The 15,797-nt window shown below is 36.8% G+C and overlaps 1 protein-coding gene and 1 long non-coding RNA gene across 2 annotated transcripts in view; one reads left to right on the top strand and one right to left on the bottom strand.

Moving 5' to 3' along the window:
- LOC306862311 (transmembrane protein 132C) overlaps nt 1–3,732 on the bottom strand; it is a 135,125-nt gene extending 131,393 nt beyond the window's left edge. Inside the window, exon 1 of the mRNA XM_079405060.1 lies at nt 3,669–3,732. Coding sequence (XP_079261186.1) covers nt 3,669–3,717 — 49 coding nt within the window. The 5' untranslated portion in view covers nt 3,718–3,732. The remainder of the gene's footprint in view (nt 1–3,668) is intronic.
- Nucleotides 3,733–7,798: 4,066 nt separating this feature from the next.
- On the top strand, nt 7,799–9,841 carry LOC306862207. The gene is made up of 5 exons (XR_013783548.1): nt 7,799–7,882; nt 7,968–8,044; nt 8,199–8,274; nt 8,419–8,494; nt 8,664–9,841. It is a non-coding gene; the product is annotated as an uncharacterized lncRNA (long non-coding RNA).
- The last annotated feature ends 5,956 nt before the right edge of the window (nt 9,842–15,797 follow it).

Here is a 15,797-nt window from a genome sequence, read left to right as displayed (position 1 = left end):
CAATCATTAAAAGTTCAGCATCGCCTGTGTGACTCTAACAGGAACCCTAAAGCGCTCACTGATTGATTTACTCTCATACTAAATTCTTTTCGATTAATATTATTTTTTAAGATGCATAATTTGAGGGCACAATTCACTCCCTTCCTAATGCCTTTGCTTGGGGCTGTCTGACTGAGAATTAAATTATGCACCCTTTGATTAAGGCTGCTGAGATGTTTGTCATCCCATCACAGCATGACGATCGCCAGGACCCTCACAGTGAAAGCAACAAGATACTTGGAAATAGAAGCGAGAATCATGCGAGAAGAGAAAAAGAATGGAGCTGTCAGGGGGAGAAAGAGGTGTGATCTGATCCCTCACTCCTTCTGGCTGAGTTTGGGAAGAGAGTGAGATGGCAGGCGAGTTGTTTGACTAATGCTCTGTTAGCTAATGTGTCCAGACCACCCACTGAGCAGCACCCGTCTGTCTGGCTCTGATGTTGTCTTGTAGTAGTGATGTGTGCTCAGTTGCATGAGCCCAGCACCCTCAGCCCTTATTCTGGGGAGGCACGTGCTATACTCCCACTGCTAACAGCAAGCTGGTGGGAGTCTGCTCAGGCTTTCATGATAATGTATGCGTTTTTCTGCCACTTTACACAGCCAGATGCAAGTCGTCGTTTTTTTCATTCGCATGAGAGTTTGGGAGGAAAGCAGATATTTTTTACAAGGTTGCCACAAACGTTCTGTACAAATTGGAAGTTAGGACCAGAGATAAGCTCTGATGTAATATGATGCAAACTGTAAATTGTGTTCACAAATGGCTGTTGTTGTATCTCCAGAGATTAGAATAGTAATGTCTTGTTTAGTGCCACAAGAAAGCCAACCGGCAGCATGAAAGTGAAATGGCTCACTATCAAACATTAAGGTGCACAGTTCTCTTCTGCAACCCCTGCTGAAACCTTGCTGCCTACTACCTAGGTGGCTTCCTTCTAATGCAGCATTCTAACTAAAATGGAACCTGATAAAATCCCTACAAATAGAACTTTTGAAAATTCATCAAAATTTCAAAGACAAAAAAGGGTCTACTGTCAATATAGCAATGCATGCAGCACCGCTCACACAGAAGTCACTTTCTAAGCAAGCAGCTTTCTGGTAACCAACTTGGATACAAGCAATATCTGTGCAGGAAATTTTTTTACCCTTACATGAAACTCATATGCAGATTCTTATTGACATAACTGGATTTCACACAGGAAATTTCCCCAAGCAACAGTAAATGTGACAACACCTTTATATACCATTTTGCATAATCAACATTTCTTTCATTTTGTTTCGGTTGGAATTTTGTTCCATTTTTGGGTAGATTTTTTCACATAGCTTGCAGTGCATTGTGAGATTCCATTTTACTGTAATGGAGTAAAACTTACACACGATTTCACCAAAATGAGGTAACGAATTAGTAAATCGTGCTGACATATTAGTAAGTCATGGAAACAAATTATTAATTTGTGGCCACAATATAAATATTGTTTCCTGCATGTCATGTCTGGGGCTCCGTACACTTCCATAATGCATTACGACAAGTTTAGAGCAAAAAAAAATCCAAGATGGCGGCCAAAGCAAGAGAAATGTCTATTGTAAATCTACTTAATTACAGTATAGTACGAGTAGTATGGTATTCCGAATGCATATTACCTTAAACTGCTCACCAGTTACCATCTCATTTTGCTTGCATCACACACATAAAGAAGAACAAAATGAGAGGTTGTCAAGACTGTCAAGATTTTTCTCCAACAATATATCAACACAGACGTTCACAGCAATGATTATAATACTTAGGCTAATCATTTTTGAGGTTTAAATCGCCATCCTTGAGACGAGGTTGTCATATTGACATTTATTTGTTTGGATCGTGTTCAACAAAACACCATCCCTGAGTTTATTTCTATTGATGTCGAGCAGGAAGCAGCATATGGTTGCTAGAAGCCACCCTGAATTATGAGGGAGGTGATTACAGCCCCTCTCTCGCTCTCTTCATAGCCAAAGATCAGTGAGACAGAGAAAGACAGCTCTTGTAATCACTCTTAATAGTCTTGTTGTTTGTGTGAGTGTGCGTGGTAATGATGCTGGCACTTCAGCATGGGCTCACAGAGGACCCACTATTGTTTCATCGTCTCACTGCCTTTCAAATGGCACCACAACAGGTGCCTCTGTGAGGTTCCTAGTCAGTTAATGCGTTAAAAAAAAAAATATTTTTAGCTTTCTGTATCATTGCTTAATCACACCAATGGATCTAATGACCGTGAATTGATCTAAAGTGGACCAATCACTATAATGTACTACAGCTTTCTCGAGATTCCATGTTTACGGCCTTGTCTCCATGTTATGATCCTCATAAAGTTTCTCATGATGGCTCAAAGTGCTGTTTGCTAAATTAATGATGTGAACCCTCTTGTTCTTTCGACATCAATGTCTAGTTGTTTTATATACTTCTCTGTTTCATTGTGTAACCTGAACAAGACTGAGTGTCTAACCTAAAGCGCATTTGAGTGATGTTAGCACAGTGCCGCGTTGATGTTAAGCCAGTTCAGCGTGCCAAACAAATCAAGCCTAAAACGCAGAGGGTATATGTCACGGGAAATTCATACTCAATAGAATTAGAGTGATTCATTCTCCAAGAAAAATTATTCACCCTTTTATTTTTGGAGCAAAGCAATGATGTTGTCCAAGGAAATTCATGTTTCCTATCACTGAATGCAATAAACTATTTTATGTGTGATTATATCTGACATTTCCCTGCCCTTTTGACCTCAATCATCCCTTCTAGAAGAGTAATGGAGTTCTAAAAGGTTCAGGAGGCGTGAGTTCATCTAATTCTGTCAATCATGATGCAAGTGTATATAAACAGCTGCTTACATGGTGATTTGTCTGGCATCTCAACTACACTGTTTTCCATTTATTTATAACTATCATCATTAATAAGTAGTCCAGGAGAACATGCTAAGCCTATATGAACAGGTTAACGTGAAACAGTTTGAGGAGGAATCATTGGTTGACAGAATTTATTAAAAAATTGCTATCATTAACGCACCCTCATGTCATTTCAAACCTGTATAAGATTCTTTCCTTTGTAGAACTCAAAAGAAGATATTTTGAAGAATGCTAACTCTCACTGTACAAAAAAAAAAAAATCTGAATATCTTCTGTGTTCTATTTAAGAAGAAAAAAAAAAGCCATACAGGTTTGGAAACAAAATGAGGTGATTAACTGCTTAAATCCAAAGAATAGCCTACTTATTGACTCTCTCTAATGTAAAACAAATGGATATGTGCCAGATTACAAAGCATTTGTGAAGTGTTTTAGTGCAGGCTATTCTTATTTTCAAAGTAGTGTCATTAGTTTCCACCACTCTTCTAGTTTAAAATCCATATGGTAGGCTAATTGTATATTCAGCACATTTAACCATGGCCATTCAGAACCAACCTTCAATTGCTTTACAACCGGTCATCAATTACATGTCAAGAGCACCTCTGGCAATCTATAATAATATTGATTCACACACCATGAAGTAGCACCATAATAACCACTATGTGATGAAGAACCGACCATATACATAAGAATTTAGCATAGAAAGTGAAAGAGCTAGCATGCAGATCTTCACCTGTTACTGATGCGCTCTGACAGACTCACCTCTGCAAAGCATGAACAATATGAGCCCAGCTGGGCTGAGACGCAGCATCTTCAGTTCCTCTGAAGTTGGTCGGGGATGGAGAAGGGAACGGGTCGGTGTTTTTCCACCGACAATTCTTCCTTAAGGTCTACAGGACGATAAACGCAGCCTTCATTTCTTTATAAGCAAGAAACAGGGTAGCGGTTAGATGTTTCCCCCTCCAAGCACCTCAAAATGAGTCTCTCCCGCGGTGCAGTTTCTAAACGTTGTCATCTTGACAGCCACAGTCTGTTTCGTTGGTTTTATATGTCTTCTCAAGTGTCTGACATGCACCTCAAACATTAAAAATATAGAAGTGTCATCCCATAAAAGGTCACAGATTTGTAGTTCCGCGCCACAAGTGTTTGTTAAGCAGTCTGGTGGTCGTGGATGTGTGATCCGTCTAAATAAGCCTCAGTCCGCACAGCTGTGTGGAGAATCTCAGAGGAAAGTTGAAGATCGCTTGTGAGGTTTGGCAACGCTTCACAATGCTGTCAAATCCACTGTAATTCCAGAAAGCACGAGGGGTTACAAATAAAGTGACTTTTAATACACAATATCTGTGATTAAGAAACAATTAGGAGCGTTTATGTAAATAAGTCCTCACTTAGAGAGAGAGAGAGAAAAAGACTATTAAAACGGTAATCGGGCTTCCACATTTATTAATACACTTTAAGAAATGAAACTGTAGTCCAGCCGTCGGTCGGAGTGTATCACCCGTCACTTGACGCCGAAGAACAAGCCATAAACTTCAACAATGTGAAGAAATAAGTAACAAAAATCATTTTGTACTATGAAAATGCTCCTTTCTCTCATCCATGAAGTCCACAGTGAATACCCCTCGTGCTTTTCTCTGCTCTTTGGGTTCCGCAGCGACAAGCACAGTGAGTCATGATACTCTCTCTCTCTCTCTCTCTCTCTCTCTCTGACTGCCAAATGCTGCTAAACTGGGAGGGCGGTGTAAGAATTTCAGTTTAAACTTCAAAGTACTTTATTTGCATGATTGTTTAACATGCAATATTGTTAAAGCATCAATATACACAAGAGGCAGAAAAATCGAAAAAGCAAAAATAATAACAATAACAATATATAACTGAGCTACAATAAAATAAGATGCAAGAGCCAACTCCATTTGAATTGATATGAATAGTTTGCTACCTATGTGTACTTGTTGATGCATGCACCGCAAACAAGGATCTGTGCTTGTAAAACATGTTCACCTGTTGTAAATGTGTTTATTATAATGTGTTTATCAATATGTCTAAAACCTGCGAAACGAAGGTGCATTGATGCTAAAGATGGAAGGTATTATAAGTATATGTTACAAATGGTTATATGCGATTGTAGTGAGTTATTATAATTGTATTATAATAAGAGTGATGGTGCAGGTTTTAATGTAGTTATTGAGTGATTGGACCTTATACTGCATTTACCTCAACAAGCGCGACAGTGCCCTCTAGTGATATAAATCAAGGCCTTGAGATTTTCCCACGCCATTGATGGCATGCTGGTATAAAAAGTGCTGCAAACGGCACAAGATTTAGCCTAGTGTTGTTGATATGGATGTAAATTACATATTTGCAAGGTCGGTGAACACTGGAAAATCCTTCATTACATAGCCTATAGATACTCAACATACAGATTCACACCCACATTACCTCAATCATTACTATAGCCTAGCCTACTTGTTTTTTAGGTGTAAATAGTGGCACCATTGCAAACGCTGTGGTTTTGCATAGGCTTTAAAAAAAAATAATAGCGTCTTCGTCACTCAACTCGATTTTGAATAATGTTTCCCCCAAGGAAAGACTGAAAGGATGGAAACAAAACATCTCGCACGTTTCTGTGTCTGTATAAAGCTCATGATCATTTAATGAGGTAATCATTGGGGCAGATTGTGATTGGTTGGTTGGTTTAAAAATATTGTTTGTAAAGATGTATCCAGATATTCCAACATAAAACTTGTCATTAACTTTACATTTCTAGCACCTGTTACTATTTTAAAATTCACTGTTTTGATGAAATACGGATCGATTAGAGTTTGGAAACCAAACATTATAAAAGTTGCTGCGTTTGTACAAAGCTCATGATGAATGTTAAATGAGGTAAACATTGAAGCAGTTTGTGATTAGTTGTGTTTTGATAAAGAACAGGCTGTAACATTCCCTAGCACTAAACGTGTTAAAATGTCATTAAACTTTTTTTTTAAATATTTGTTTGCATTTTTGGCACCCTGTAGTTCCTATCCTAAAATTAACTTCTGATGAAAATTCAAATCAGTTACAGATAAAATGTGCTGAAGTCATTCTCATCTTGGAACCGAGTAGTCCATCAAACACAGTTTTCTTCCTATAGGTTTTAGGTTTAATGCGGCCCACTGTGGGGGTCTGGCTTTAACCTTGTACTTACTCACTCCATGCTGAATAGAGATATTGACAGCAAGAGTAGCTGATGACTCCCCTACTGCTCAAGTCAGCAATTACCGTCAGTTCACAGAGGGAAGATGAGTGTTGATTTGGGAAGAAAGAGGCATTTAAGAAGACCCACATGCACAGGCATCCAATTAGCAAACACATTAATTGCTTTTCCAAAGTCTGGGCAGGGTATTGAAAGTTTTCCAACCATGCTCACAAAGAGGCTTTTGTAATTAGCTGCAGAGACACCTATAATAAACAGTGAAGTAGATAACACACCAAACCGCTAACACTAACAGAATGTTTTTATAGCGTGCTATTGCAAAGAAATTAAGTGAATATTGACCCTGTTCACACTCTCTCCATTTGCACTCAGTGCCCTATCTTCCCTGTCATTTCAGTGTATTCACCAGGTTGATTGCTGTGACCCGTCTCTTGCTGCTAATGTCAGGTGATTAACATTTATCAGTCTCTGGGCAAGACCTTTCTCCCGAGGAGACGTTTCAACGGCCTGCTCTTTTCTAGCATCTTCTGACAACGTTTCTATCATTACCGGTTTCAGCATATATAGGCAAAGTACATGTCAGTGATGGTTTAGCCTGTGATTTCAGCTGTAATTTATTATTCAACTAGACAGCTGAATGTTTCCTTTCCATCCTAATAGGAGTTTCACACAGCTCATGCAGTTTTATGGGAGCAGTGTCTGCTATGCTTTGAAAACACATTTGGTGCTGTTTTATAGGAAGTTCTAAGCGGCCATGCATTATTCTAATTTTTCTGTCTTGTTTTCTTGTGATCACGACTTAATTTTCTCGTGATCTCGACATAACGGAAGTTGTTTTGTCGTTATCTCGGCATAACGAAAGTTGTTGATCTCAACGTAAAAACCGTTTTCTCACGACATAATTGTAGCTATCGTGAGAAAATCAGGGTCGCTATATTGTCTTCGACGATAAAGTTGCAGACCCGACAGCCTCCTTCTCAAGTGTCGAACACTTATGTGTAAGTCGTCAATCACTGACAGACACAGAGCTATTTCAGTTTGAGTGAGTCCCTGATCAAAGTAAAAGCGAATATGATCATCCATGATGCTGCGATGATGCTGCTTCTATAGCGTTTTCTCATGCCGAATACACAGAGAAAATTAAGTCGTGATAACGACAAAACAACTTTCGTTATGTCGAAATCACAAGAAAAATAAGTCGTGACTCGTGATCACGAGAAAACAAGACAGAAAAATTATAATAATGCATGGCCGCTTAGAACTTCCGTAGTTTTACGTTATTCATAGCACCACCATTTTTTTAAGGAATCTTTGATATAATAATTGGTCTGTACTATTCTTTGAGATGAATTATTTGAAATACAATTTTGATAAATTGAAGGTATCTTTGATGAATAAAAGTAATTTTCTTTAAAAAATACAAATCTTGTCCAAACCTTTTACACCTACACTGTAAACCCCACTGTTGTCATTAATAAAGAAATTAAGTTAATATAACTTTAACTTACTCATTTGGCAGCAAAAACGTTTTAATTAATATTTTAAGTTCTCTGAACTCAACATTTTAATTCATTTAAATGTTTCACCATGTCTCTGTTTAAAATGATTGGTCGCGCTTGAAATTCTGCTTTGACAACCGCGCTGATTGGTCCATATAAGTTATATGACACAAGGCGGGAATTTTTATTTTTTTGTCGTGCTGAATTTTGATGAAGCAGCAGCAGGACAGAGGCACTAGCAGAAACCATCTGACAGAAGAAAGACAAAAGTTAAATTAGTAAGTAGAGATTTAAACGCTCATATACATTTTTCTTAATTGATTTACACCTTATTCTAATGTTACGTTTTTCGTTTCACTCCAGTAGCAGCACAAGTACGCTGGCGGTAAAGCAGGTGGGAAGAGAGTCGTCCTGAAAGATTCATTAGTGACGTTACACAGGTAAGTTAGGTTAATGGTAAATATTTAAGTGTAAAATTCGCTTGGTTGCCGCTTTATTTTTGGAGTATTTTGTAGTTATAAACACGCATGAGTTACTAACTTTCTGTAAGAACATTTTAATTTCCCGTTTAAATTTTTTGGTTTCTTCCCCCAGCTGCACTTGCTGCAGGCGATTATGAAGCAGGCGGGGACACGCATGGAGTCGTGATAAAGGCCCATGGATTACGCTGGTAAGTTAATGTTTAACACGCCTGTACATTTTGGTTTATTGTCTGTAAAAGGTTTTATTTTGTAGTTATAAACACGCCTGAGTTTCTAATTTTCTGTAAGAACATTTGAATTTCCCGCCTAAGTTAACCGTTTTCCTCCCCCAGCTGCACTTGCAGGCAGGCGGTTGTGAAGCAGGCGTGACAGGGATGGAGTAGTTATGAAGGCCCATGGATTACACTGGTAAGTTAACGTTTAACACGTCTGCACGTTTTGGTTTATTGTCTGTAAAATGTTTTATTTTATACGGATAGACAAGGTATAACGTTAAATGCGTTTAGGTTAATATGAACATGAGCTTGCAACCATGTGAATTAACTTTAATTTGATAATGTTTATTCATCTTCACTAGATGTCCGATGATCGCAGCTCGAATCTTGACGTTCCAGTGGGGATTGTAATAGTTGAAGATGGGACTACTCTTCAGCCTCTCAACTCTCTGCATTTGCCTCTCTCCTCATTTGGGATAGTAATTGAGGGAAAAGTGGTGATGGACAATCTACATGACCTTCCTGAATCAATGTGCCTTCTGTTTGGACTAATTTACGCGTTGCACTTAAATTACCCAAATCACTGAAGTACACATTTGAATTTATTCAACGCATTCTCCTTTCCATGGGGCAGAAAGACCTGCAGCCTAAGATACAATCCTTGGCTAACCAGCTGTTCCATTAAAATGGATAAACAAGATCTGCACGTGCATTTTCTTAAAAACAAAAAAAACACTTAAGATACAGCATGGAGGGGTCCCTTTCTGTTTTGTGCTTTTTCTTGTCAGCTGAGATTTAAAAAAAAAAAAAAAAAAGACCTTTACATTGGAAATTAAAAACATTTTAATGTTAACAGTCAGTAAGACTTTTACCAGCAAAGTGGAAACTTGTCTTTTTTCCTTGTTCTCTAACCTTTTACTTGCAGAGAATGTAGTTTGTTCACATTCAATGACAGGACACTCAAATTTGTTGCACGATTCTGTGGAATGACGACAAACCTACCGTACAAAACACTGTGGTAGGTCCAGATTAATACCATGGTATTTATAACGCACAAGGAACTGGAAAATCTCAAACCAAAAATGAGTTTACAGTTTTGTCTCTTCTGAAAATGTGACAAAATGTCTAGATAAAAATAAGCTTACCATTTGGTTGTTAATGTGTCTTTTCAAATGTGATAAATAATAGGTTTACATCTAAAAACAGTTTACCGTTCAAAAAAATAGCTCATGTTCATGTCTTTTAAAAATGTGAGCTTACTGTTTAAAAATTAGCTATTTCGTTGTTTGTGCATCTTTTAAAAATGTGAGCTTGCAGTTATAAATACCTTTTCTGTTAAAATTGAGTTCAGGTCTTCTAAAAATGTGAGCTTATGATTTTGTTCATGTCTTAAAAATGACTGAATGTGATCTTACAGATGAAAATAGGAGTTTGCTGTTAAAATGAGCTCATGATTTTGTTCATGTCTTTTAAAAATGTGGGCTTACTGTTATATGAAATGTAAATGCCGTATAAGCCTAATAAAGTGGTTGATTTGGGGAAAAAAACAACTTGTTTTAATGATTTATAAATTATTTAATGCAAGTAAAGAATATATAAGCTGAAAATTTGGAAAGTTTTGTCTATTAGCCCTTTTAAGTTATCTGTACTTAAACATTTAAGTTAATTCAATGAAGAGACCACATTTGGTTAACTCAATAAATCGAGTTGTCAATTTTCCATTACTCAAACAAACTGAGGGAATCACTTTCCTCAAATCATTTGAGTACTCTCAACTTATTAGGGTTTACAGTGTACATGTTTTAAACATGTTTATACAACAATAATGTGATATTACTTATTTTGATTAACTTTTTGAATACCTGTGAGGTAAAAGAACAATGGACTAATTTTTAACAAAATCGCTGAAGAAAAAGAAAGAAGTTAAAGAATGAAGCAAGCAATTCACATAGTGCAAAACTATTTTAGTGTATTGTCTGAGTTTATTTCTGCTTGACATTTGCATTTTGTCTTTTAATAATTTTATAAACTGTTTTAGAACATGCCATTCAATGTTTATGCTATGTAAACAATGTTTTCTGTGACCCAGACTAAGCTTTTACTATTGAATGCAGTGACTATTAATCCTGCTATGATTGAAATAACCACCCATGTGATATCATAATTATAACAGTTGTTTTTGTCATCAGTTTTTAGCAGCTACAGTCATCGGTCAAATTTCCCTTGGGTGTCTGATCATTTTGATGGAACGAAGCTTGAAGATTTAATTGCGATTTCTGTGTTGGCTAGGATTTAAATCTGTTTATTTTATTAGTGTCATGTAAAAATAGATAACCTTGATGACAGAAGCTAATTAGTGTGGTCATTTATTCAAGGTTTAATACACAGATGACCGCCTGAAGACCCCTTTTTGTCTCAGAAGTTGTACAAGCCAATTAACATGATGCCTCTGGGAACAGTTTAAGACTCGAATTAGGAGACAAGTACCATAATAATTAATAGTTCAGGGGATTTATGTTCTGTTTATTACGCTGTATGTCAACGCTGACATCCATATTGTGAAAACATGCACATTACTTGAAATATGAAAACATGTTTAAAAAAAAAAAAGAAGATTAAACAAAAATGGAGTAAATGTTTTTGGTTGCAAACAAGCATCTCAATTATATTGTTTGCCTCCACTATACTCTTACAAATAAAGGTTTTCAAGACATAATGAAGTGAAGTGACATACTGCCAAGTATGGTGACCCATACTCGGAATTTGTGCTCTGCATTTAACCCATCCAACGTGCACACACACACCGTGAACACACACCCGGAGCAGTGGACAGCCATTTATGCTGCGGCGCCCGGGGAGCAGTTGGGGGTTCGGTGCCTTGCTCAAGGGTACCTCAGTCGTGGTATTGAGGGTGGAGAGAGCGCTGGACATTCACTCCCCCCACCTACAATCCCTGCCGGCCCGAGACTCGAACCCGCAACCTTTGGATTACGAGTCCAACTCTATCCATTAGGCCACGACTTCCCCAATATTACTAATGTAATTTCATAGAATGCCATTCTGGGTTCCCCATAGAACCTTTATAGTGAACACACTGTAAAAAAAATAAAGTTGAGCCAACTTAAAATTAAGGCAACCAGCTTCAGCAGACTTGAGTTCTCAACTTGTTTTAAGTTTATACAACAAAGTTGAGAATCTCCTACAAAAAAATAAAATAAGTTGAGAGAACTCAAATCTGCCGAAGCGGGTTGTCTTAATTTTAAGTTGGCTCAACTTTATTTTTTTTTAAGTGCAGTTGTCACTGTGCACACAAGAAGGATACAGGAATGAGGATAAACTCAAAATAGGCTTTAATAACTCCAAACAAGGCAGGGCAAGACGAGGCTGACACAGACAGGAACACCAGGGAGTAACGAGTAGACCAGGCGAAATCAAACTGAATGGACAGGACTATAAATACACAGGATAAGTCACATAATTAGACAAACACAGCTGGACAAGAATTAATAAATCAAATATGGAAACAAGAGGCAGGAACACAAGACAGAGTAACTGACAGCAGTTCTGATAAGAATCTGTTTTTACTTACTGTGAAGAACATTTTGATAATCTAAAGAACCTTTTTTTCATTATAAAGATATCTTTTGTGCCATGGAAAGGTTCCATGGATGTTGAAGGTTCTTAATGGATAATCTTTATTTTAGGAATTCTGAACACTGACCATTTTTTTATTGTATTACCTTGACGTAAAGTTATTAAATGATATATTAATTGAGCCATTTGCCAAATCACACTCAAAGGAAAGTTTGCATTGCATTTGACAGAATGAATATGGTCTCCCTTTCTCTTCAACTGCAAAGTTAGCACCAGTACTTGTTTTTTTATTGCGGTGTTAAAAGGTACGGGAGTGGATTATGGCTCTCCTATCTGAACTACTTGCACTGGGAGCCACAAAAGCTTTTCACCCACGAAGTATACAGTTCTTCTCAAAAGTAACCAAGATGGACACAAATAGATTGCATTGTGCCCTGTGTAGCCTGGTCCACATTTTAAATCTCTCCTCTCTAACCTAATCAGTGACACTTAGGGTAGACAGCCGACATCGGCGAAACTATTTCAGCTCGCGTCAGTCAGGTGCTTAAAAGGGTGGAATTGGAAAACCAAATGAAAAAAAAGGAGCCTGTTGCATGATCTGAGGACTTTTTTGTGTAATTTTGCCAACAGGAAGCACTTAAAAGGATAGTTCACCCCAAAAGTAATATTCTCTCATCTTTTCTTCACCTTCGTTTTGATATGAACTTGCATGACTGTTGAACACAAAAGATGATATTTTGAAAAATGTCTTAGTGTTTTTGTTTTCTTGTCAAAACAATAAAAGCCAATGATGTTTGATGTTGTTTTAGACCCTATTGGCTTCGTATAGACAAAAAAAACGTATATATATTTTTCAAAATAATACAAGTTTAAAACAATATGAGGGTGAGTAAATGGGTGAACTAACCCAAAGACGAGCTAAAGCTAGTTAGAAACCAAATAATAAATATCCTGTATGCAGCAGACTTTATTTCACTTATGCTATTGTTTCAGCGGTTTATTAGAATATTGTTTTTCATTCCGATTTTTTATTTTTATTCAAAGCTTGATATCTCACTAATTTGCTTCGCCAAGGTTAGCATGCTGTTTTGTTGTCTTCTTTCTAAATATGACTGCATCCTAAAAAAAAACTTCATTACAACTATGTATCCTAAATAGGTAGCTTAGCATAGATGAAGTGTTTACCCATTGGTCCTGGTCACTGTCAATGTGAAATATGAAAGTGCTTAACCCCTGTGTGCTCAGGGAACTGCAGGGAACCCAACGGGTGTTGAATTGCAGGGTTTGCATGTTTATAATGAGCAGGGAAAACTGCTGCAGAGCATAAAGAAGGAAGTCTATTGCACATTAAGCGGCTGAATGTTTTACAGAGGGTAATAAACTCCTGCCTGGCTAATCAAATTCACAGAGAAAATACAATCCTTCAAGTCTTCAAGAGACCAAGTTTTTTTTTACTCTTTTTCTTCAACTGCGTTTATTGAGAGTCATTGCAGCAACACAATTTACCTGATTACAGAATGCATCTTCTTGCTCATTTTCAAAACAGTTTAGCAAAGTTTAATATATTACTCAAATTGCCCTGGTGTGCCATTCTGCTGAATTAGTTGATATGGGGCTCCAGAAGCTTTATGCCCACATGCCCCCTCAGATTTTTAAGCCAAGTGGATTTTTAGAAAGAAAATAGAAAAGATAGCATTTGATATTGTATGTATATTACAAATTCATTAATTTACTCATCTTCATGTCATTCTTAACTCATAACTCATCTGTGGTGTTTTTAAGAATGAATATTCTGCATCCTCCTTTTTTATAATGAAAGTAAATGGTGACTGGGTCTGTCAAGCTCTAAACTATGGTTAGAGCAAGTGGTCCACATGACTTATGCAGTAAGTCTTCTGGAGCTATACAACAAATTTGTGCGAGAAACAGACTGAAATCTAAGTCACTACCTGCTGCACATCTATCTGAAAGCTCCAACATAGGGAGAATATTTTCAGATTTTTTGGTCTTTTTTTAAATACAAAACTCTCATTTGTCTTCATAAATCTTGGGATAGAAGATATATCATATAGATTTCTATGATACTTTTATGGTGCTTGTCTCACTTCCTATTCACATTCATTCTTTAATTTATAGCAAAAAAATAATTTCAGCTCGTGGCTGCATGAACATGCTCTTCTATACAAGCAGTTCAGATTCATCATGCCCCAAGAGATGTGAGCACCAGCAATCATATCTGGCACATACCAATAATTGTCTTATTGCTATTAAAATGGTGAGGTAATCACTCCCATTGTTCAAATGTCCACAGATGTCCACTCAGTGCATGATTTAGTGTATCTTATGATTAATTTGTTTCATAAGCTTGCATGTAATTAAGGTTCTAATTCATTGCAGGGAACATCCCTTCCTCTGAAAGATAAATGAAAGCCTTAGAGAAAATGATAATGCACACTTCAGAATGGAGATTGCATGCAAATAAAATCTGTTTCAATAACACTGCCAATTTATACTGCTCTTTCAAGCATTTTTATTTTACTCGGAAGTCTGCAGTCCACATTAGTGCCAGACCAAGTTCACCTGTACTGAAGTACACAGTTAGGGCCATTCACACAGAACACATTTTTTCAATCCACATTGCTGTAATTCAGTTGTTTTTCTAACCATGCACTAGACAGACCTGTTTGAACATTGCGCTCGCATTTTGCAGCACATGACATGGCTTCTAAAAGTGTGTTGTTCAAGTTTAAATATAAAAAAAAAAAACATATCTCTAGACATCGCATTTTTTCATTCTACTGCCCTGGATCTCCTGTTTTTGAATGCAAAAACATGTTCTGTTTATTCAACTGCACTGCATTTCCATGAACCCTTTTCACATTTCCAGGGTTCTCTGAAGTTGGTATACTTTTATAATGGTAAATGGAAACTGCTACAAATATATATATGTTAAAAGATGTTCTGTTTTTAATAAAATAGCATTCTAAAAATCAATAATTCAACTTAAAAAGGGCTCTTCATACCATGTGTTTTTTTCATTCCACTCCCCTACATCTTTCATTTTTAAATGCAAAAGTGTAACATTGTAAAACACCCCTAAAAATGCTTTAAATCACCATGAAAAATTACTAGAGAAGAGGAAGATTATCCAGTTCTAACAAAGATGCAAAGCAAAGCTTTGCTTCAGGCTATTTGAATCACAAGGCCCGGTCAATTAGAAAATAGTTTTTTAATAAATTTGTGGAATGTACAATTAATGCAAACAATCAAAGGATACATTTGGGATTTAAACTCCACTGATTATCCTCTCTTGTAAAATCCTGTTAGGCCCATATCCAGACCTATCAAACTACTGAGTTAACATGAATTAATCCTTGCCTGTGGCACCGCTGTGAATTGGCAGTTTCAGCTCATAAATGTTAAACTTCTTTATATATCCTCTTAATCTCACACTCGATTAAGACAAACAAGTTAAGATGTAATCAAGATAAGAGAAATGCTCTGATTGCAGAAATATAAATGTAACCATCATTAACATATTCAGAAGTAAAATCTTTTGCCTCTGGAAAAAAATGTAATTGCTCAATATTCCACTAGCTGAGCTGACATGTTCAGATAACTTCTTGCTTCTTATGTATACAATTCTGACTACAATGCAGAAATTCACAGGATCTGTATTACTTTAGCATTGAGCGTCAATGTCTTTGTTTTACTGTCTTCAGTGATATTCATGGGCCTGAACTAAACTGAATTTGCTATTTTCCATCAATATGATTTCATGATCATGACAAACTGATGAAACAAATAAATATGAAATATTAAAACTCAAAAGGAAGTTGGAAATGGTGAATTCTAGCATTTTTATGCAAGCTCATGCCCAGTTATTTTAGGTATGATGTATT

Source organism: Barbus barbus (assembly GCF_936440315.1).
Source record: "Barbus barbus genome assembly, chromosome: 43".
Classification (NCBI taxonomy): Eukaryota; Metazoa; Chordata; class Actinopteri; order Cypriniformes; family Cyprinidae; genus Barbus; species Barbus barbus.
The sequence above is the reverse complement of the archived record's forward strand: the minus strand, read 5'-3'. Positions and strand labels throughout refer to the sequence as shown.